Consider the following 22006-nt stretch of genomic DNA (forward strand, 5'->3'; position numbering starts at 1 on the left):
ATCAGAAAGAATAAAATAGGAATAACTAAATCAAGGAGGCAAAAGATTTGTACATTGAAAACTATAAAATGTTGCTGGAATCGATTAAAGAAGACACTGGTAAATGAAGACATCCCGGGGCGTCTGGGTGGCTCAGTCCGTTCGGTGTCTGCCTTTGGCTCAGGTTGTGATCTCGGGGTCCTGGGATCGGGCCCCACGTCAGGATCCCTGCTCAGTGGGGAGCCTGCTTCTCCCTCTCCCTCTGTCCCTCTCCCTTCTCGTTCTCTTTCTCTCAAATAAATAAATAAAAATCTTAAGAGAAAAGACATCTCCTGTTCATGGATTGTCATATTCTGAAGATGTCAGTATCACCCAAAGGGATCATCAGACTCAATGTAACCCCCATCAAAGTCCCAATGACATTTTTTTCAGAAATAGAAAAATCCATCCTAAAATTCATATGAAATTTCAAAGGACCCCAAATAGCCAAAATATACTTGCAAAAGAAGAGAAAGTTGGAGATCTTACACTTCCTGATTTCAAAAGTTACTACAAAGCTAAAGCAACGAAAATAATGAAGTACTGGCATGAAGACAGACATAGAGACCCGTGGAATAGAATAGACAACCCAGAAATAAACCTTCACATATGTGGTCAAGTGCTTTTTGACAAGGGTACCAAGACCATTCAATGGGGAAAGGACAGTCTTTCCAACAAACGGTGTTGGGAAACCGTACGTTCACATGCAAAAGAATGGACCCTTGCCTTACACCACAGACAAAATTAACTCAAAACAGAGCAAAGACCTAAACGTAAAATCTAAAACTATAGAATTCTTAGAAGAAAACATAGAGGAAAACCTTCACGGCACTGGATTTGGCAGTGCTGTCTTGGATGGGACACCAACGACACAGGCAACAAAAGACAAAATAGATAAGCTGGACTTTATCACAATAAAACTTTTTGTGCATCAAAAGACACCAAAAACAGGGCAGAAAGGCGACCCATGAAATGGGAGAAACTATCTGCAAATCATATACTGATAAGGGGTTAATATTCAGAATATAGAGAGAACTACAACTCAACCACAAAAAAACAAAACAAAAACAAACAAAAAAGCAATCAGATGGGCAAAGGACTTGAATGGACATTTCTCCAATGAAGACCGACACATGGCCAATAAGCACATGAAAAGATGCTCGATGTCATTAGTCATTAGGGAGCTACAAACCAAAGCCACAATAAGAGACCACTTCACACCCATTATGATGGCTAGGATTTTAAAAAACCCTCAGAAAATAACAGATATTGCTGGGAATGTGGAGAAACTGGGACCTTTGTGCACTGCTGGTGGGAATGTAAAATGGCGTACCCAGTGTGGAGGACAAAACGGTAGATTACTCAAACAATTTTAACTAGAACTACCCTATGATCCAGCAATTGCACTTTGGCGTATTTACCAAAAAAGGAATTAAAATATCTCGAAGCAATATCTGCACACCCATGGTCGTAGCAGCATTATTCATAATAGCTAAAATGTGGAAGCAACCCAGTGTCCACTGACGAATGAATGGATAAGCGAAGTGCGTGTATCCATACAATGGAATATTATTTTGCCTTAAAAAAAGAAGGAAATCCTGGGGCGCCTGGGTGGCTCCGGTCATGATCCTGGGGTCCTGGGATCGAGCTCTGTGCTGGGCTCCCTGATCAGCAGGGAGTCAGCTTCTTCTCCTCCCTCTGCTCCCCCCACACCCCGCTCATGCTCTCTCTCTCTCAAATAAATAAATAAAATCTTAAAAAAAAAAGAAGAAGAAGAAGGAAATCCTGCCATTTGCAACAGCATGGATGAACTTGGAAAGCATTATGGTGAGTGAACTAAGCCGGTCACAGAAGACAGATACTGCGATCCCACTTACACAAAGCACCAGGAGTGGCTGAATTCACAGAGACAGAGAGCAGAACGGTGGGTGGCAGGGGCTGGGGGAGCGGGGTGGGGGATTGGCTGGTTAGTATTTAATGGGAACAGTCTCAGGTTTGCGAGGTGAAGAGTTCTGGGGCTGACGGTGGTGATGGCTGCACAGCAGCGTGGATATACTTAATACCACTGCGCTGTACACTTCAAAACGGTTGAAATGGTAAATTTTATGTTATGTATAATCACAATGTTTCTAATGGTTAAAAAAAAAAAAGAAACAAAGCAGGCAAACAAGACCCATTTGAAGGCTGGATCTAGTCTGCCAGTCTGTGGCCTCTGGGCATGACTTTTTAAGGCACTATCTTGAGGTTCAGGGGCAATGAGGGGGGAGTGCAGTCCGCGCACGTGGAACACTCGCAGGAGCCTTGGGAGTGGGCAGCGCGCTGCTCCAGGGACATCCACAAAGGAGAGGGGAGCTCGAGGCCACCAGGATGTGGCCCGGGGCTGTTGTTGCCAATGTCGGGGAGGGTCATCCAGACCAGCCACAGCCACACCAACACCAGTGGCCTCCGTGGCCTATGTCAGCTGGATGCCTGAAGACTGAGGACTTTGGTCCGACTGCTCCCCGCAAGGAGCGCGCTGGGCCCCCCGGTCAGTACAAATATCTCCATCTGACATTTATCAGTGGGTACGCCTCCAAAGACTCCCGCCGCCCCCACAAGCCCAGGTCCCAGCGGGGATAACAGCAGCCCCCTTTACTGAGTCAGCTTTGCCAGCAGGGCACGGGGGCTTCCTAAGATCATCACTTTGAACCCCCCAATTCTGGGGGGTAGGTACATTATCCCCACTTTCCGGGAAGAAAAACTGAGATTCCAAGAGATTAAGCCTTAGTTGAGCAACTCGCTCAAGGGCACCTGACAGCGAAGTGGTGGCCGTCGGACTGAAGCTCAGGTCTGTGGGACCCCCACAGGGCCCTCAAATGCAACTACCAGGGCTACCCTGCCCTTCAGGAAGCGCGGCACGGGAAGGCAGCCGCATTCAGAGGGCGAGTCTAGACGAGGCTGGGAACAAGGCACCGAGAGCATGAAGCAGCCTGTCCGTTCCTTTTCTTAAATGAGCAACATTCAGAAGAGCAGGAAGGTCGATCTGGGTCAAACCACAGTGAGCCCGACAGGCGACCAGAGCACGCAGAAGCGATAGCTCACGAGGCATGGCACTTTACAGTCTGCCACCCGTTTTTCTGTCCAGTCTCACGACTGATCTGTCCAATAACCACGAAGCAACAGGTATCAGCCCCGGTTCAGAGAATGGTACATGAAGGCTCAGGGACGCAGTGACTTCCCACAGCTGCCCAGCGAGCACACGGCGCGGCCAGGACTAGAATCCACGTGATTCCAAATCCAAAGCTCTTCCCAGTACAGATGGTGGTGGTGGCAGCAACACCAACACTATTGGCTCATCTCATCAGGTGCTATGATGCCCATTTCACAGATGAGGAAACTGAGGTGAAGAGTGGTAATTAACCAGCCCAAGGTCACACAGCTAACTGAGTAGTGCCCAAAGTCAGGATTCGAACCCGGCTCCTGGCCCATGTGGTCGGACACCGCTCTACAGTGTTGGACCCTCCGAAGAGGAGCCCAAAGACCCGGAGCTCCAGGTGCATCCCCCGAGATTTTCAGGAAAGAACTGGCAGTGAGCAAGTTCAAGGGTAAAACACGAGCAAAGATGAGGAACCATCTGAAATTCTCCCAATCGTCCAGGGGAGCCGGGGATGGGAGAGGACAGGGGCTGGGATGGTCTGGAAAGCCGGGGCACAAAGACCCCAAAAAAGCTGAGATGCCTCACCTTCAACTTCCCCTGTAAAAAGCAAGTAGATTTTGCTAAGTGGTGCACCTGGGTGGCTCAATCCGCTACGCATCTGCCTTCGGCTCAGGTCACGATGTCAGGGTCTGGGGCTCGAGGTCCGCACTAGGCTCCCTGCTCAGTGGGGAGTCTGCTTCTCCCTCTGCCTCCCCAGTCTCACCTGCTCTCACTCTCTCTCTCAAATAAATACATTAAAATCTTTGCAAAAAATAAAAAAGTAAAAGAAAAAATTTTTTGAAAATTTGTTCAAAGTCATGAAAGGCCACGTATTGTTATGACTTTGTTTCTATGAAATGTTCAGGAAAGGCAAACCCATACAGACAGAGAGCAGACCCCTGGTTGCCAGGGGTTGTGGGGGGAAGGGGCGGGGGAGTGACTAAACAGGCCTGTTGAGGGGGATGAAAACGTTCTGAAATTAGATGGCGGTGATGGCCACATCACCGTCCTAATATACTTAAGAACTTTAAATTGTATACCTCAAAGGGGTGAATTTTATGGTATGTGAATTATATTTCAGTAAAGCCCTTAAAAAAAGACTTTTAAAGACTTTTTCAAAAATGAAGTGCCAGGACAGCCTAACCTGGAGAAGGTCAGGGAAAGAAGAGCTGCTGCTAAGCTCTTGCCACGGACCAGGCACGTGCTGCAGGGTGTGAGCCCTGGACCAGCCCCCAGCCCCACAGGGCTACCCAAACCTTTGTTCTGCCCCTATACTCATCTTGCTCCTCCTGCCACAGTCCCTTTGCACAGACTGTTCTCTCAGCTTAGAACCCACTTCCTCTGCTTTGCTCCAGCACTACTTTCTCAAGGAGGCTGTCCCTGACCTCCCTGAAAGGTCCCGATGTCCCGGACAAAGGCCTTGGTACAAGCCCTCATGCCCTGTGTGTGCCCACCTGCACAGCCCTCGTTACTCTTTTAACTTAACACGGGTGCATATACCAAATGTCTGTTCTCGCCTAGACCCTAGGCCAGGGCGTGCCTGCGCACCTGGACGTCCCCAGTGGTTAGCTTGGTGCCCAGTGCATACCAGGCCCTCTGCAAACATCTGAGAGAGTGAGGCAGAGGGGCGCTGCAGGAGGCAACAGAGACACAAAACTGGTGTGTTACCCCGCGGTGGAGAGGAGCCCCTGACAGTGAGGCAGACAGGCCTGGAGGCAGCAAATAATGGCGTCAGTGTCTCAGAGGGAGACAGGGGCACTAGGGACACCTCAAGGAGGCCCACCTAACTCAGCAAGGGCCAGGCAGTCAAAACAGGTAGTTCTTGAGAAAAGGACACACCTGTACGCTGGAAGAAAACGCATGAAAGTAATCTGCGGCTCCCTGGAAGCGAGAACAAGTCACGCTATTCAGTGATGTTCCCCCAAGCAGAAGGCCGGCATGCTGGGGCGCCACAGAGAAGAGCTAGGCCCCGCCTGAAGACAGGGCTTTCAGCACAGAACCCTAGGCCCTGAGTTCAGGGCACGGATCCGAGGCAGAGATGATGTAGAGACAGGGTGGGGGGCCTTGGGGAAGTGGGGAAGGCCAGACAGACACAAAAGACAGACACTGACCATGGCTGGGGGGAGCTGAGCCCCCAGACAGGGGCCTCAGGGCCCACATGCAGGTGGGGGAGGAGGACCCATGGTCAGCCCCAGAGGGCATGCAGCTCCGAGTCGGCACCTGTCCTTCTGGACAAGCGAGGAAGGTGACAGCGCTTGCCAGCACACACCTGAGGCTCTCCCTGGCTTCCAGAAGTCTGAGAGCTCCTCCTCCCACGCGCACTCCCACCAGCCTCTCCTCTCCTACCAGCCTTCTCTGGGGTGACCTCTGCAGTGACTTTTGTCTACTCGGACTGCCTGGTAGTGCGACAGGGTAGACCCCGCAGCAGCCGTAGGGCTGGCAGCATGCCAGAACCTCCCCGCTCCACTCACATCTGCACACGCAGCCTGCACTTCGGGAGAGGTCGGTTCGGGCACCTGGGAAGCACGAGGAATGGGGCACGAGGAGGAGCAGAAGGGGAGACCCAGGCCTCTGACTCTTGCCACCTTGCCCTCTCGTGCGTCCCTGAGCCAAGGGAGGGGACCCTATCTGTTCCAAGTGCCAGTGGCCCGGTGGGTTCGTTCCAGGGGCCCCAAGCAGTGCCCTCTGACCTGCTCCACGATGGGCAGTGGCCTCTGCCCGTCCCCTCCTCCCCAGGTACCTGGTTCTGCAGCTGGGTGGATGTGGCTTGCTGGTCACTGTCTCGGAGAGCCAGCCTCTCCTGCAGGGCTGCCAGCTCCTCCTGCAGCCGGGCTTTCTCCTCCTGCAGCTGGGACATGGCCTCCACCATCCTATGCACCATGGGGGCCGCACCTGGTGACCCCGCCAGGCTCGAACACCTCCCGCTGCCAAAGAGCCGCCCACCTATGAGCAAAGTAGTGGCCAATCAGCGGAACAGCAGAGGAGCCACCCCGGATGAGGAGAGGGGGCCATCAGGGCAGGGCAGACCATCGGGGATGGGGTGGGAGTGCAAGCCGAGGCCAGCAGCAGCGTGTGTGAGCCAGGGGCTCCAGGCCTGCCCTAGAGGGAGCCACGTCCGCGGGCAGCTTCTGGGACACACAATCGCGTGGATTAGGACTGAGGAAAGCAACTTTCACCCTATACCCCTCAAAGCCTGTGCCCTAGGTCTGATGGGCTGTCCCCTCTCCACAGCCAGGCCGCAAGGAATCACAGCTGAGAGAGACACGGCTTCTGGCAACATCTGATGAAGAGTCTGGGGTTCTCTCCCCCAGAAAACACTATTCTTGGGAGAATACGATTTCTTTAACCCCAAACCCCCTCTAGAGACAGAGGCTCCCCAGCCCGTCCCCTGACATCCACAGGGAGTGGTCACCGCGCACAGAGAAGGGGCGAGGGGTGGGTATGAGGGTGCAAAGGACAGCCAGACCAGGACACACGGACACAGACACAGCGTGTGAGCAGAACACAGCCAGGCCCGCTCCAGGGCCGACACCTGCGCTGAGCACAGGGACCGCACGGGCACGAGGAATGATAAATACCAGGGGGGGCGGTGCCTCAGCCTGAGTCCTCCTCCTCTCACGGCCTTCCACTGTCCTGTCACCAGGAGCAGGAGAGAGACAGACAGACGGACGGAAGGACAAAGACACAGAATCAAGGGCCATGACCTGCTCATAGGGCCTGGGATGCGTGTCACAGCTTGCTTGGAGGACACCAAGAATGGTCACCGTCTCCGCAGGAGGGGAGCTGGCAAGGAGCTGGGGGCGGGGGGCGGGGTTGGGGCAGAGGAGAGGGTGTAAGGGCAGGAGATTTGCCTCTCCCCTCGGGTAGCCCAAAGGGGGACCTGGCCAAAGCCCCAGGAGGCAGAAAGGTGCTTCCAAGAGTTTAGTGTGACAAGTGGCACCTGCTGACTCCAGGCCTCCACTCAGAGCAGCAGGGCTTCCGGGCTCCCCCACACTACCCCCCAGGAGCCACGGCTGGGAGGCAGGACTCCCGGAGGCTCCCAGACTCTGTGCCTGAAGTCACACACCCCACTGGCAGCTTCGACCCACCAGGAGGCAGCAAGTGCGCTCACTGAGACTCCAGAGAGGCCAAAACAGAGCTTTCGGGCTGGGTGGGTGTATCAGCCCTTTCCCCAGGACGGTGGAGCCGATGAAGCCGAAGGTGCCACTCTCAAGAGAGCAGGTGAAGCACACACAGGCTGGCCTTTCCCTTTCTCGCAGGCCCTTGGAATAGCTGCGACTCGAGCCCCTGCAGGGAGCTGGGGTGGGCGCGTCACCGGCTGGCTAGTGGCCCCGGCCGTGGGGCCTATGTGTGACGAAGCAGGTGTTGTATCACACACAGCTGGCCAAGCTTCTGCTCTGTTCCAGAGACAGTGAGGTCGGACGGATGCTTCCAGGCCTGCACACGGGGCTGCCATGAGCAGCATGTGACCAGCATGGCCCTCAGCCCTTTGCAGACTGCCATGGCGTGGTAGGGAACACACTAGACTCCAGTCCCGAGAGCTAGTTCTGCCGCCTACGAGATGGGAGGGCGGGGCCCCTGGGGTCCTCCTATGCAAAATGGGGACATTGGTCCTTGCCCACAGAGGCAACCTTGGAAAAGGAGCCTGGAATCCATGAGGGATGCATAGAAGGGAGTGTCATTCAACAGGCCACAGGGCTGGGATGTGACATGGAATCGTTTTTCTTGTCCAGGACACTGAGAAGGTTCTGAGACACCCCTGGAGCCCACACAGGGCTTCAACCTGACCTCAGCACAGGGGCGCAGCCAGGGGTGCTGAAACGAGGCCTAGAGAGCACTTGCTGGGGGAGAAAGGACCTTGAAGAAGTTAGGGAGTTCAGAGGAGCAGGGAAAGGTGAGATCAAAGGGCACTTGGGGACGAGGGACTGGACGGGCTTGGCGCTGAGAAGGCTGCGTGCCTCTCTTAGTGAGGCAGTTGTCAGTGCAAGTTTTCAAAAGACAGTGTGCCTCAGAGACCCCGCCTGCTCACTGCCCCTCACGGCCACTCAGGCACAGGGACACTGAGGTCCGGCCCTGGCCCCACTGACAAGACTCAGTCCCCACTCTTCACAGGAGCTGCTCTCTCTGTTCTCCACAAATTAGGAGAGCCAACCTGACTGGCTGGACGGTGCACCCCTTCCCAAGGCCCGTCTGCCCACACCTCGGCCAGACCCCGGCACCTGCCCCTGAATGCCAGACAGGCAACCATAGCTCTGGGACAACCCCAGAGAAGGCACTGGCTCCTTCCACCACACAGAAGGTTCAGAAACACCAATTAACCCGTGGTGACGGGAGGAAGAAAGCAAGAGAAAGCTTTTTCTCCACATGTTCTTGGCCGTCCCCTTGGGCTCCTTGAGGATGCTTTTTCCCAAGTACTGCTGGGCTCAGGCTTCCCACTAGGGAACCCCACAAAGGGGGCCCATAGAATCTTCCAGAACCAGTCATCCTGGCTAGAGAAGAATGGAGCCACCAGCTCCTCTATCCCAGCCTTGCGGCAGCAGGGTAAAACCCTGTCCTAGAGCTTCTGGGTCCCCGGTGGATCCACAGAAAAGGGGCTGTGTTCAGGCTTCTCTCTGCGGGCTGTGGCGTCTTAGAGGCTGCCACCCCTGGCCTGCTTTTGACAGGCACTGGGAAAAGACAAAAAGCAGGGAAATTCAACCCCAGCCCACATGGGCCTCTCATCACTGGGTGGGGCCCTGGTGGCACTGGGACGGGGATATCCCTGGAGTGGGGGTGGGCAGCTGGGGTCTCTGAGTTCCAAGTCCAGGTGGCCAGGATCTGGCTGGGCCACCTCCAGGTGCAGAGGACAGCATATGGGGACCACTCAAATGCCACAGCAGCCTCCCTTCCACTGCCAGCTTCAGCGAGGGCTGTTCCAGGTTGGTGGGCAGGCCTCCTTTACCTGTTTTCTCTACATTCATGGTGCCACCAGCTTCCTGGGCCTCCCGGTCCCGCCTGGGGGCCGGCGCCTGCCTCTTCACGAGCTTCTCTTCTTTCGTCCCCTGACTCTTGTTCTCGCACCCCTTGTCCAGCAGGGCTTGCTGCCAAGACACAACCAGAATCCTCACGTGAAGGGGACTGCAGTGGGGAGGGGACCCCCCCGAGCCTGAAGATGGTGTGCTCCTGGAGCTGGTGAGCACCCCGGGCCCACGGATCCATCGCTCGCTGTGTGAGTGGGTGAGGACAATGAGGCCTGGGGTCTGGAAGAAATGTGCCCAGAGGTCATGACAAGACAGTGGCGGTGCATTTTCTTGGCCCCCGTTGGCAGCCAGCCATCTGCACCAGAGAAGAAGGTTCTCGGGCACTTAGACGTCCTCACGTGAAGCTCACTGGGCTGTCCCTGCGGGCTCTGTGAGGTGTGAGTCACCAGGGCAGCGACCTGCTTGTTTCAGGCCCATGGGCCCACCGTTCACAGGGCTGTCCGGCCCCACCAGGCACAACTTTCCCCATGATGTCAGCTGCCCCACCTACAGATGGCACCAGCTCGGGACTGCCAGGAGCGGGGCACACGGATGCACATGAGCAGGGGAAGGCCAGGCCCCACCCCCCATCTCCTGGTCAAGGAGAAACCGAGGCACAGAAGGCTGAGGTAGAACAGGCCAGCGGACAGGCCCGGAGAGAGAGGGGGAGGGACAGAAAGAATCATCCAGAGAAAATCACCTGCAGCGCACACAGACATCCAAAGTAAGCTGCAGAAGCAGATGTAGAGGGCAATACCATCTGATGATAAGACAAATAAAACAGGCCTCAAAAAAACCCAAAATCTGGGGAACTATATAGACAATGGTTCTCTCTGGGAGGTCAGGTGACACAGCAGCGAGGAGGAGAAACGTGCCTCATTTAAACTTTTGAGCAAGTAAAAAGAAAGTCAACCGTGACAATGTGGGGGAAAAGGGAAAGGAGTCTTGACATTTCATTTTGAACCTTTTCTTGGCATTTGTATTTTCAGCCTTATAAGCATCTACAGTGTTCTATTTTTTAATGTCAATGGAAATTATCCGGGAAGGGGGATTACAGACATATTTTATTTTATTTTTTTACGTTTTATTTAAGTAATCTTTACACCCAACATGGGGCTCGAACTCATGACCCCGAGATCAAGAGTCGCATGCTCTTCCGACTGAGCCAGCCAGGCGCCCCTACAGACATTTCTGCGCGTCTTTGTGCCTGCTGTATCTGAGACAAAAGACAAACGCTCTGTTTAAAAGAATGCTCCGAGAAAGGGGAACCCTCTTAACACTGTTGGTGGGAACGCAAGCTGGTGCAGCCACTCTGGAAAACAGAATGGAGGTTCCTCAAAAAGCTAAAAATAGAGCTACCCTACGACCCAGCAATTGCACTACCAGGTATTTACCCAAACGATACAAACATAGTGATCTGAAGGGGCTCCTACACCCCAATGTTTACAGCAGCAATGTCCACAATAGCCAAACTATGGAAAGAGCCCAGGCGTCCATCCACGGAAGAATGGATAAAGATGTGGGGGGGGGGGTGCGTGTGCGTAATGGAATATTACTCAGCCATCAAAAAACGAAATCTTACAATTTGCAATGAGGTGGACGGAACTAGAGGGTATTATGCTGAGTGGAATAAGTCAGAGAAAGTCAGAGAAAGACAATGATCATAGGATCTCACTCATAAGTGGAATTTAAGAAACAAAACAGGATCATAGAGGAAGGGAGGGAAAAATAAAATAAGATGAAATCAGAGAGGGAGACAAACCATAAGACTCTGAACTATGGGAAACAAACTGAGGGTTGCTGGAGGGGAGGGGGTGGGGGGATGGGGTAACTGGGTGACGGGCATGAAGGAGGGCTCCTGGGGTGATGAGCACTGGGTGTTACATACAGCCGATGAATCACTGAACTCTACCTCTGAAACCAATAATACGCTATATGTTAATTCATTGAATGTGAATAAAATTTAAAGAAAAATAAAAATTAAAAAAAATTATAACAGAATGCTCCGAGTCTGGAGTCGGAAAGGGCCGGGCATGAAGCCTGGCTGTGCCTCGTGTGAGCTGTGCGGCTCTGGGCGAGTTCCTGTCCCTCCCTGAAGCTTCATTCTCCCCATTCTTAAAATAGAAATGTTATCAGCCCCCTGATGCCGCCGGCCTGAAGGGTAACTGCTGGAACGTGTGCAAAGTTCTCAAAGCGGCTGGCGCACAGTAAGAACCCAATGGCAGAGAGCCCTCAGCACTATATTCTTTCTGTACTTTTCCTTGTTGCTGTTTTTTTCATTATTACTTTTGTAACCCAAACAAACAGAGAAAAGAAAGAGAAAGCCACATCAGTTGTTCACGTGTGACTCCCTCTTTCGACCTCACGTTCTACTTGAGAGGGACGGTGGTGAGCACAATCTCTATGTAGGAAAACTAACCCCCCGACTTTATTTGGTCCCCACCCTTTGACCAACTGCCACTCCATCACAAGCAGGCTTGTCAGCGGTGGCGGCAATGGCAGCAGCTGGGAGTTTCCAATTGCCGACCAGAGCAAAGGTTACACTATTTCTGGCCTGTTGGCCAAGCCACAGGAAGGGCAGCCGGGTGGGGGGGGGGGGGGTGTTGGGAATTTCTGCAGTGCCTCCAGAAGGAGCATCTCAGGTTTTAACTACTTGAGAGGCTGGGGCAGGGGGGAGGTTCCCTAAGCCTACCAGGTCACCCCACGGTGCCTAGGGCCCTCCTTCAGCCCCACAGCCCTGACCTCCAAGCGCCTATAAACATAATGCAGCTTCGCAGGGGCCCAGAAGAACACCAACATGGAAACTGGTTGCTGACAGGAGCTTCTCAGAGATTCCCAGCAGATCTGCTGACCCCAGGACTCGGCAGCAACCACAACCCAACACCCCATAATCAAAATTCAAGAAGAGAGCCACCACCCAACTCAAGGCAGCCGGTTTCTGACCACCTCCCGATTTAACTACCAATGGCTCAAGTCAGAGAAAAAAAAAATGGGTCCTCTGGTTTCTTTAACTGTTCTCACACCAGACCTGCTTTTCTTGCAGACCGTAAGATAAAAGAAGGACCGTTTGGCTCAGTTTGCACATGAACCACACGAGAAGGGCCGAGAAAAGCCTTGGAGCCCAAGACGGCCTCTGAAGCAACATGAAACCCTGGGCCATGTTCAGATCAGGACTTGGGGCCACACACCGCCTGGGCCCACGACTTCCATCTGCATGAAGGAGGATATGCCCTGAAAGGGCACTTGGATTTCCCACACTCCGTCCTGCCCCCCATTTGCCCATGTCCCTTCAACGTGAGCCCTCTCATGTACCATCCTTCTTGGGCAGGGGGCCTTCACAGCACCCCCAAATAACTCTGGTCCTTCATCCAGACTGTCAGGTCTATTTCTCCGCTTTGTTTGGGCCAGCACCTGGCACAGAGGCACTCTGTAAATATCGGTTAACAAATGTATTCATTTAAAATGTGCAGCGCCTGAACTGTCCTGACATCGCTCCAAGCCATAGCTGCGTGGATGCGTAGATATTTAAGGAGCTCATCGCAATCAGAAAGGATACAGAGGACCGGTTAGATAATTTATGGTAAACCCTGAAGCGGAATATGCTGCAGCAGTTTAAGAGAATGAGCGAGTTCTCCGTCTAGTGACATGCATGAAGAAATCACCAAGAGGTACTCCTGAAAGAGCTAGTCACAGAACAGTATGTACAGACAAATAATACAATTTGTATATAAATAAATATACTTCAGTGGTTACATAGGAAAAATACATAAACACCCAACTCTTATTAGTGGATTTCTCCAAGACACAGGACTATGGGAGGCATTCGGTTTCTCTCTGAGCCTCCTTCATCCACACAACCCGATAAAACAGTAACCATATCTTGAGATTGCTGAGTACTGATGTGAGACATATAACACATGGCACCAGTGTCTGGTAGAAAGTCCGTGTCCAGCAAACAGTAGTTCTTCTTACTATCATGTTTTACCTCTATGACCAAGTACACAAATATATGTAAAATTTGTCTTAGTGTTGCCCCATGGGCAAACATGCTCGAGTGGGAATTAACAGCTTCTCAGCGAAGGTCCCACAGTTCTCACTTTAACACCTCAGCCGGGGTGTGGCTGAAAAGTCTCTGTCATCTCCTGTGAGATTCTCCCCGAGATAACCTAATAAAGCAAATTGCTCCATCCGCGCAGGCTCAGGGCGGATGTGCCGTGAGGCGCGCAGCAAAGAGGCACAAGGCAGGTCCCCGGCTCTCTCTGTGCTTTCCTCCCCACACGGCCTGCTGGGGGCCCGGCCGCAGAGCTCAGAGAGCTGAGGCCCGCCAGCCCGGCCCGGCCCGTGAAGATCAGAAGGCTCCGAAGGCCCCGGTGCTTACCTGCACGGTCAGGTAGAGCCTGTGGGGGCTCCCAGGGCCAGCCCAGTCCACGCTGAGGGCTCGGCACTGAGCTAGGGCCGGTCGAGCGGCACTTCGGACGCCAGAGTCCTCGTCACTGCTGACTGGGGTGTCTTTTCCACGCCCTGTCCCAGGACAGAGAATACAGGTAAGATGCTAGGCCCCTGGCTGAAGGCTGCCGGCCAGGACCCCTGGCTGGGGCCGTGGCTGAGCCCTGCTTCCCCACACTCCGGGCCGGCCCAGGCGCAGCCAGGAGGGACTCACACGCCCTCACACGCCTGACCGCCTCGGAGGGAAGGCCTGGCACCAGGCAGGGGCTGTGCTCCCCTCTTCCCAAAAGCCACCCGAGCTTCTCTTTGGGAAGGCACCCGAGGCCTCTGAGGCGGGGGGGGGGGTGCTCCCCGCCCTCCACAGTGGCTTTTGGGGCTGGCACTTGCTCATGAACACCCTCTCCAGAGAGCAGCAAAGGGAAGCCTATGCCAACCTGGCTGCGTTCATCTTCACAGGAGCCCCAGGGCCATGGCTTTATTACCAAGGCCGCCTCTAGGTGGCAACTGCTCCCCTGCCTTCCTAAACACCAACCCTGTGCTGGGAGGCCTGGTCCCTGCAGCCTCCAAAAGCATACTGAGGATCAGCTAAAGCACATCCCCTCGAGCCTCTGACACACTGTCTCCCTCACTGGAGCGGGGAGAGAGCTGACCGTGGTATGGATATCCCATGCACCCCACTTCAACCCCCCAGCAGGGCCTTACTGCCCTGCCCGATCCTCAGTTTCCTTGTCGATAGTGTGGGGATAAGGAACCAAGCTCCTAGTTCTGGGGTGAGGGTTCCATGGAAGGACACATGTTAACACGCTCACTCTGTGCCGGGCACACAGAAAGTGGCCACTGATGCAGGCCCTTAGGACCACAACCGAGGAGGGTGAATAATGTGCCCAGGGTCACACTGAGCCGGGACCGCAATCCCATGGGCTAACCTACCCTCTGCTCGCCTGTCCCTCTGAAGGCAGAGCTAAGAGTGGGGGTGGGGGCGGAGGGGCCAGGGGTGACCAAGCTGGCTGAAACCCTACGCAGTGTTAGGCACTCTGCTTAGCATTTCACCCACGGGATTTCATTTGACCTTTGTCTTAAATTGTAAAAGTGGGTAAGTCTGTATGGTCACATAATCTTCATAATACTCATGGAACAGACCGATGCGCGCGCGTGCCCACATACACAAGATCAGAAGGAGCACAGAAAGTGTCCAGTAACAAGCCTATAGGTGATCTTTATTTTCTTTTTTATACTTTTCTGTGTTTTCTATTGAGTGGCTTTTTTTTTTAGTTTTTTGAAAATTTTTTTAGTTTTTTAGTTTTGAGTGTTTTTTTTTTTTAGTTTTCCAAACGAACACTTTTGTCTTTTGCTTGTTTTTTTCCCTCTTTTCTTTCTTTTTTTTCTTTCCTTTTTTCTTTCTTTCTTTCTCTCTTTCTTTTTTTTCCTCAGAAAAGCAATACCCATTCATATTACATCTGTAATCTTAGGAAAACCTTGTGGTGTAGAGGCCATCTTCATCCCCTTCCAGACAATTGAGGCTACTCGACCTAAAAGCCCAAGCTTTTCCCAGAGACTCCAGGCCATCCCCAGCCTCACCTGTCCTCTGCAGAGAGACTTTGGAGGGTACCGCTCTGGCGGCCACCAGTGGCACAAATGTGGGAGAGAAGGAACTGAAGTTTGCTGTGTGCCCTTTCTGGGCCTCAGTTTCCCCTTCTGTACATGGGGGGGGGCTTGAATCTGATGGCCCAAAGGGACTCTGCTAGCTCAGACAGGGTGGTAATCTAAACCCCTTTCTCTGTAGGTCAAGGAATAACAGACAGCAAGCTCCTCAACACATTTTGACTGAAGACCCCTCTCTCCCTCCATACTTCCAGACTTCCCCAAGCTCAGCTTGGGAGACAGTCATGGGGCAGCTCCCCGGACCCGATGATACAGCTCGCACCGGAAATCAGATGTGCCACTCACTTCTTGGCGTGTGAGGTAGCAGGGGACATGACCCAGAAAGGAGAGCTGGTGTTGACAGCTCCCCGGGGGGGGGGGGGGACAGCGAGGGTCCGCACTCAGGGACTCCTTCACTGCCCACCTGCTGTCGGGACCTTACAGGAGCCGCCCCGGATGGCACCTGAAACCAAGCGCAGGGCACCCAAACTCGGCTAAGCTACGCTCCGTGGCAGCCTGGGTCGGCTCCTCGTGTCCCCCGCGAGCCGGCCGGCAGATCAAGTGTCAGTGCCGCGCAGGGCACCGGGCGGCCACTTCACCTACCTTGTTTACCAACCGCGGGCAGAAACCGGAGCGAGACCGCGAGCGCTCGGCCAGGGACCAAGGACGCGCCGCCGCGGAGCGCCCCCCGCCCGGCCGGGTGGAGATCGCGTGGTTTGGGCGGCGTTGTCCCCCTGCTCCAGAAACCGCGTTGAAGTTTAACTCGGCGTCCGGGACCTCTCTTTACGGGCGAGCGCGGGGCAAGAGCGCCGGCGAGATTGACGCCCCGACTGCGACTCCGCGCCGGCCCGCGGGCTGCCCGGCACCCTGTAATTACCTGACAGCTCTGACTGAGCCTAGGAACTTGCGAGAAAGCCCGGCCTCATCTCTGCTATCTGGAGGAAGGAAGGGAAATAAAGAGGCATTTTAAAAATGCGGACTCACCAGTTCTCAACCTCCCCGGGCCGGTGTATGGGAAAGGGCGGGCAGCCGGGCTGGCGGGGGCGGGGCGAGCCATCCCCGGCTCGGGCTCCCCGGCCCGGCCCACTCTCCACAGGCCGCGCAGCGAGGGCGTGGCTCCCAGGTTCCACGGCCGGCGAGACGGGACCATGGCCCGGGGCTCAGGGGCCTCCTCCGGGCGCCGGGCGGCCTGCGGACAGAACAGGGGAGGCGAGGCTGAGCCGGCTGCAGCTGGGGGACAGATCAGAGCCTGCCTGCAACAGGGTCACCTGTTACCCGGAGCGGCAGCCCCAACTCCAATGCCACCTCCACCCCCCAGCAAAGGTCCCTGAGCTTGCGGGATGACACAGAGCCCCTCACCGTTTCAAGGTGCTTTTACCCAAGTAAGGAGGCTCAGAAGTGGGTGAGGAGCCCATCAGGTGCATCTGCAGCACGCTGTGGAGCCCTCACATCTCAGCCCCTCCCCTGGAAGCCTGGCAGCCTGAAGACGTGCCAGGTCACAGCCCCATAGGGAGGCAGCCCAAGTCAACAGCATCTCCATAACTCTAATCAGAAGGGGCCTGACTGTGGCCAGTGACAAGAAAGACATATATATCAAATTCTCTTAAAGTCCACTCTATCTAGTCTATTCAACTAGCCTCCACTCTGTGCCTACAACTTGGCAGGCAGTAAGATACAACGATTCATTGCTTCTTCATCTAATAATTATTTATCTGGCATCTGCTGTGTGCCAGGCACCTGCGAGGGGTCCTCTTTGATCAAGAGAGATGGGGCCTCAGAGCTCCCTGTCAGGAGGGAGGTAAGCACTTCAGCAAACCTTCATGATCTGAACAGGATACAGGGAGGCACCAGGTGGTATGGGAGGAGAGGGTGGGGTGGGGGTGGGGAGCACTGGTCTGAATAGAAAGCCCCATGGCGGGGGCACCTGGGTAGTGCAGTGGGTTAAGTGGCTGACTCTTGGTTTTGGCTTAGGGTCGTGAAATCAGAACCCGCCTGGGGCTCCACACTTAGCATAGAGTCTGCTTGAGATTTTCTCTCCCTCTCCCTCTGTCCTTCCTGCTTGAGCTCTCTCTAAAATAAATTTTTAGAATATTTTTTTAAAAAGCAAGCAAGCAAGCAAGCTGCATAGGTCCCTCATGAACTGAGCAGACGAATAGAACAGATTTTAAGCATTCCCTACACGAGTCTTTATTGAACACCTATGGTGTGTAAAGCAGCTGTGAGGGCATTTAAAGTACCCGGCTACAGTCCCAGACTCAGACAGTGATGCCAGGAACAGAGGACGCCAAGTCAGCTCAGAGAGGCAATGCGGACTTTGCTTTTGGGTTTTTTTTTTTCTAAAGATTTTATTTATTTATTTGATAGAGAGAGACAGCCAGCGAGAGAGGGAACACAAGCAGGGGGAGTGGGAGAAGAAGCAGGCTCTTAGTGGAGGAGCCTGATGTGGGGCTCGATCCCATAACGCCGGGATCACGCCCTGAGCCGAAGGCAGACGCTTAACCACTGCGCTACCCAGGCGCCCCTGCTTTTGGTTTTAAAATGGAGTTCGAGGCACCCAGGAACTTCCTGATGGCGCCACCTGGGCCGCAGACTGCTTTCTACCAGACAGGAAAGATTACCTATTTGAACAGTGTCCACTCCCCTGACCCGCTCTGGTTCTCCATGGTGGGGCCCACAGCACAGTCATTGGTGCAGCCCCCTCCCCCCCAGCCTGGTGCTGGAACAACACCCACACCAGACCCCTGGCAATGGCTTGACAGGTGAAGGCCCTGAAACACATGTACACACGAGCCTGGGCCGAAGCCTGGCAAAGAGCAGGGCTGGGGATTCAGAGCTGGGAGGCTAACGACAGTCCAAGTGCCACAGGTGAGGATCCAATCACCAAAGATAACCAAGCACAGAGCTCACTCTGGGTGGTAAGGAAAGCTGGAGAAGGACGGTCAGAGGTGTCGACACCACCAGGCAGGTGCAGAGTCCTCACACGTGACCGGACGGTGAGGGGGGAAGGAGAGGATGGTCAGTTTCCAGCTAACAAGGCCATGGGGAGGTCAAACTGGAAGAAAGCCCTGGGGGCTCTAGAAGGGAGCCCATCAATGGAGCTGGGCAGAGGGCAGACCTGGGTAGGCCCAAGAGGTGCACAGGGCTAAAGGAAGCAGCTGCTTCCTTCTCCGTGGGGAAGTTGGGCTAGGGTGAGGAGGGGAGGCTGATTGAGAAGATATGGTACGTAGGATAGGAGGGATCCGAGCTTGCTGGGTGGACAGGGCCAGGAATGACTGAATCAGGGAGAGGCAAAAGAAGTCTGAGTACAGGGATGGGTAGCGGAAGATCTGGTGATCACAGTTCACACAGCGAAGCTCTGGAAGAATGCCAGGCTTACTGGCCAAGGATTCATGCACTCTGCCTTCCCTGACTGAGGAAGACAACTTGGAGGAGGCTTCTGGGTACAGTGTTACTGGACTGTGGGCCAAAGGATGGGACAGAGGCTAATCCAAATATGTGGGCCAGCTCCACTGAGGAAACAAAGATGGACCAGTATGGAGCAGAAGGAACCAGGGGGAAGAGCCAGATGCCCTTTCCTCCAGGTTGCTTGGCACGGAGCTGGGCACACGACCATCCCCGAAGACCAATGGCCTAATGGGGCAAAGAGGGAGAGAGACAGTCTCCACCTGCATGCCAAGCTCCTGGAAAGGTGAGAAGGGCATTGAAGGTTGATTCCACGTTTGAGAGAGAAGACTGTTAAAGAGATCAGTCAAGTCTGAGGGACAGAGACAGGAGGAGACAATACTTTTGTGACTTTCTGGAAGGGAAGTTGGAGAGGCAGCCAGGAAGATAGCAGGAAGAAAGAGGAAGGGTGTGTGCAAGATCCTGAAGAGGAAAAAGCAGCTGAATTTAGCAGCCAGTAGGGTGGGAAGGTCAAAGAATCCAGGACTCAAACAAGCCCAAGGCTGGGGCTTCTGCCAACTTAGGACTCACGGGGTGGGACAATGGGGACGGGGTGGGACAATGGGGACGTGGAGTGGAGTGGCTATGACCCAGCTCTGCCACTTACTGGATGTGTGACCTTGGGAGAATTATTTTGTCTCCCTGTGCCTCATTATCTCCATCTGAAAGTGGGGAGAACTCCACCTTACAGGGTTGGTACAAGAATTAGACAGGGCATATATAAAGTGTTCAGAACAATGCTGGCGTATATAAGGAGCTCAAAGTTTTTATTTTTCAGTGATCTCCCTCCCTCCAGTGGTGAGTGAGTGCAGAGGGGCTGGCTTGGAGAGGAAGACAGATTTGCCCCTTTGTCTAGGCCAGGGCAATAGGACTGCAGCGCTCCCTCCCCCCCAACCTCTGCTCTCCCCCAGACCAGAGATATTGCAATGATTGAAGGACAGATTTGACAAGTACCCAGATATTGCTGCTGGGGAGGCCTTAAGTCTCCCTGGGAGAGAAGGTCAGGGAGGCCGGACAGGGGCTTGGCCCTCCCCTGCACAGTCACAGGTCCTGGCTCTTCCAGGACAACCCAGACTTCAAAAACCTCCGCTCCCACAAGAGCAGCAGAACTCATCACCCTAAGTCCCTAAAGTCCAAACACTGCAAATACAGGGCCCCATTCCGAGGCTGCATTCCTTGCCAATGACTCTCCCTGGCCAAGGAGACGGCTACTTTATCAAGGGCATGGGGAGTGCGCCTGGGCAAGGAGAGCTGCTCACCCAGCCTCGTGGCCCAGGGAAGGTGAAAGGTCAGGGACGGCCAGGACCCACAACCTTGAGACAAGATATGCTGGGGGTGGGGGGAGTACTTGAGAATTTAAATACAGCTTCCTCTTTAAAATCTCCCAGGACCAGGCCCTTCACTGCACCAGAGTTCTGCTCTAACTCACAACAGGGGGTTGAAGGAGGTGGCTTCTGGCTTGCCCTCCCTGCTGGGATCCCCCAGACGGCTGCTGTCACTGGCTTAATTTCCTACTGCCCAGGACGGCACCGGCCCAGGCCCTCCTTCCAACCTCAGGGCCGGCCTACCCACCCCTGCCCTGCGAGGGGGAAAGCGAACTGCCCAGGGAACATATGTGGTGGGAGGCTCAAAACTGCAGCCTTCAAGGGATCCCTGGGGGGTGAGGGGGAATCTCTGCAAGGGGAGGGGGAGGCCCTAATGGACATGAGGTTCCCAGGTCTGTTTCTGCTCTCCCGGGCCAAAAAGATCGGAAAGGGGGTCCCGACGCTGCTGCGACCCCAGGGGACGTGCCGCCCCAAGCCGTGCTGTGGGCAAGGTCCTCGGCTCCGGCTGATCGGCGCAGGGGGGCGGCGGGCGACCACGGAGGGCTGCTTCTCCCGGGCCCGGCCTTCCCCGCGCCCCGCAGCGGTCCGGGCAGGGGCGGGGGTCCTGCGGGCAGGGCGGGCCCGGACGCGGCACCCGGAACGGTGGGCCGGGCGGACCCCGAGAGCCCAGCCCGCCCCCCGCCCGCCCCGGTCCCCGACTCACCGGCCTGGCGAAGGCAGGATCCCGGCGTCGCCGCAGAGCCCGGGGCTCGGCCGACCCGGCCCGCCGGCGGGAGGCAGCTCCACGCCGCCGCCTCCTCGGCCCGCCCCGCTCCCGCCCCTCCCGCACACTTTCCACAGGAAATGATTAACTCGGGCCGCGGCGCGTTCTCATGGCAACCGGCTCCTGCCCAGGCGGGGGGTCGGCGGCGCGCCCGCGCTCCCGCGCACTCTCCCGCGCGCTCACACTCACACGCGGGGCCGCCCACTCTGCGGCCTCCCCGCTCCGCACAGATGTTCCCGCTGGGCCCCGGGGCCGGGGGCCCACGCCCCACACACGCTAGTGCACACGTGCTCGCACACCCACTGGTGCACACACAGCGTCATACATGCTCATTTTTCGTGTATGGGCTCTCGCAGGCCAGTACACACGTCCCTCACACATGCCTTCACACATGCTCTAGTCCGCACACACGAACACATCCAGTGTTCACACACGTGCTTTTGCTCTTTACACTCCCAGGCGCACATCCGCTAACCCTCGTACCGAACTTTCACACACGCTCGTTACTCCTCACACACGCTTCTCCCATGCTGTCCTTCACACGCTCTCACACACCAGCTCGTTTTCTTGACCATCTAACACACGCTTTCACACACGCTCTCTATATACAGATAACATGTATACACTTCCACATTCTCACACACTTTACACAGGCACTCACGGTATCGTCAGGCGCTCTCACACGTGCTTCCCCACACACGGTCCACGTGCAATGGCTCCCATGCACCTTGGGGCATACATACACTTGCTCTCCCTCACACACGTTCTCGCACACCCTCCACACCTCGTTCTCTGACACTCTAGTATACACATCCTTTGAAACCCAAGTCCACACTCTCACTCACGCGCTCTCACACTCCAGGTATCATGTACACACACACGTGTGTCACACGTTATCACTATGTTTACACACACACATGCTCTCACTAGCTCTAGTAGGAATACACAGGCCGGGTTGCCTCCCCAGCCACGGCACCACCCCCGGAATTTGCATCTTCCAGGGCTTAGGGTTTTTTAAGGTAAAATACTCCTTCAAGCTCCAGTGCAACAAGCGCAGAGTGCAACCGCTCAGGAGCAGGCAGCAGCTCCCGGTACAGCCCAAAGTCCCTCCTGGGGGGACGTCTCAGAAGAGGCACAGGGGAGGCCAGGGAGCCGGCGGCCAAGGAGAGACAGCTGACCCAGAGGAGCCACTCTGTTC

The 22006-nt window shown here is 55.0% G+C and overlaps 1 protein-coding gene across 5 annotated transcripts in view; it reads right to left on the bottom strand.

Moving 5' to 3' along the window:
* Positions 1 to 20855, bottom strand: part of KIFC3 (kinesin family member C3) — a 37137-nt gene extending 16282 nt beyond the window's left edge. Inside the window, exons 1-5 of one of the 5 annotated variants that reach the window (XM_057314277.1) lie at positions 20749 to 20855; positions 16264 to 16468; positions 13571 to 13713; positions 9135 to 9273; positions 5934 to 6136 (exon numbers count right to left, since the gene is read on the bottom strand). In XM_057314277.1, coding sequence (XP_057170260.1) covers positions 5934 to 6136; positions 9135 to 9273; positions 13571 to 13713; positions 16264 to 16429 — 651 coding nt within the window. In that variant the 5' untranslated portion in view covers positions 16430 to 16468; positions 20749 to 20855. Of the gene's footprint in view, positions 1 to 5933; positions 6137 to 6771; positions 6816 to 9134; positions 9274 to 13570; positions 13714 to 15882; positions 16161 to 16263; positions 16469 to 20748 lie in introns of those variants that run through there. The other 4 variants (XM_026494858.4, XM_057314278.1, XM_057314280.1 and 1 more) reach the window with 4 other exon arrangements.
* Positions 20856 to 22006: the final 1151 nt, after the last annotated feature.

Source organism: Ursus arctos, unplaced genomic scaffold (genome assembly GCF_023065955.2).
Source record: "Ursus arctos isolate Adak ecotype North America unplaced genomic scaffold, UrsArc2.0 scaffold_19, whole genome shotgun sequence".
Taxonomy (NCBI): Eukaryota; Metazoa; Chordata; class Mammalia; order Carnivora; family Ursidae; genus Ursus; species Ursus arctos.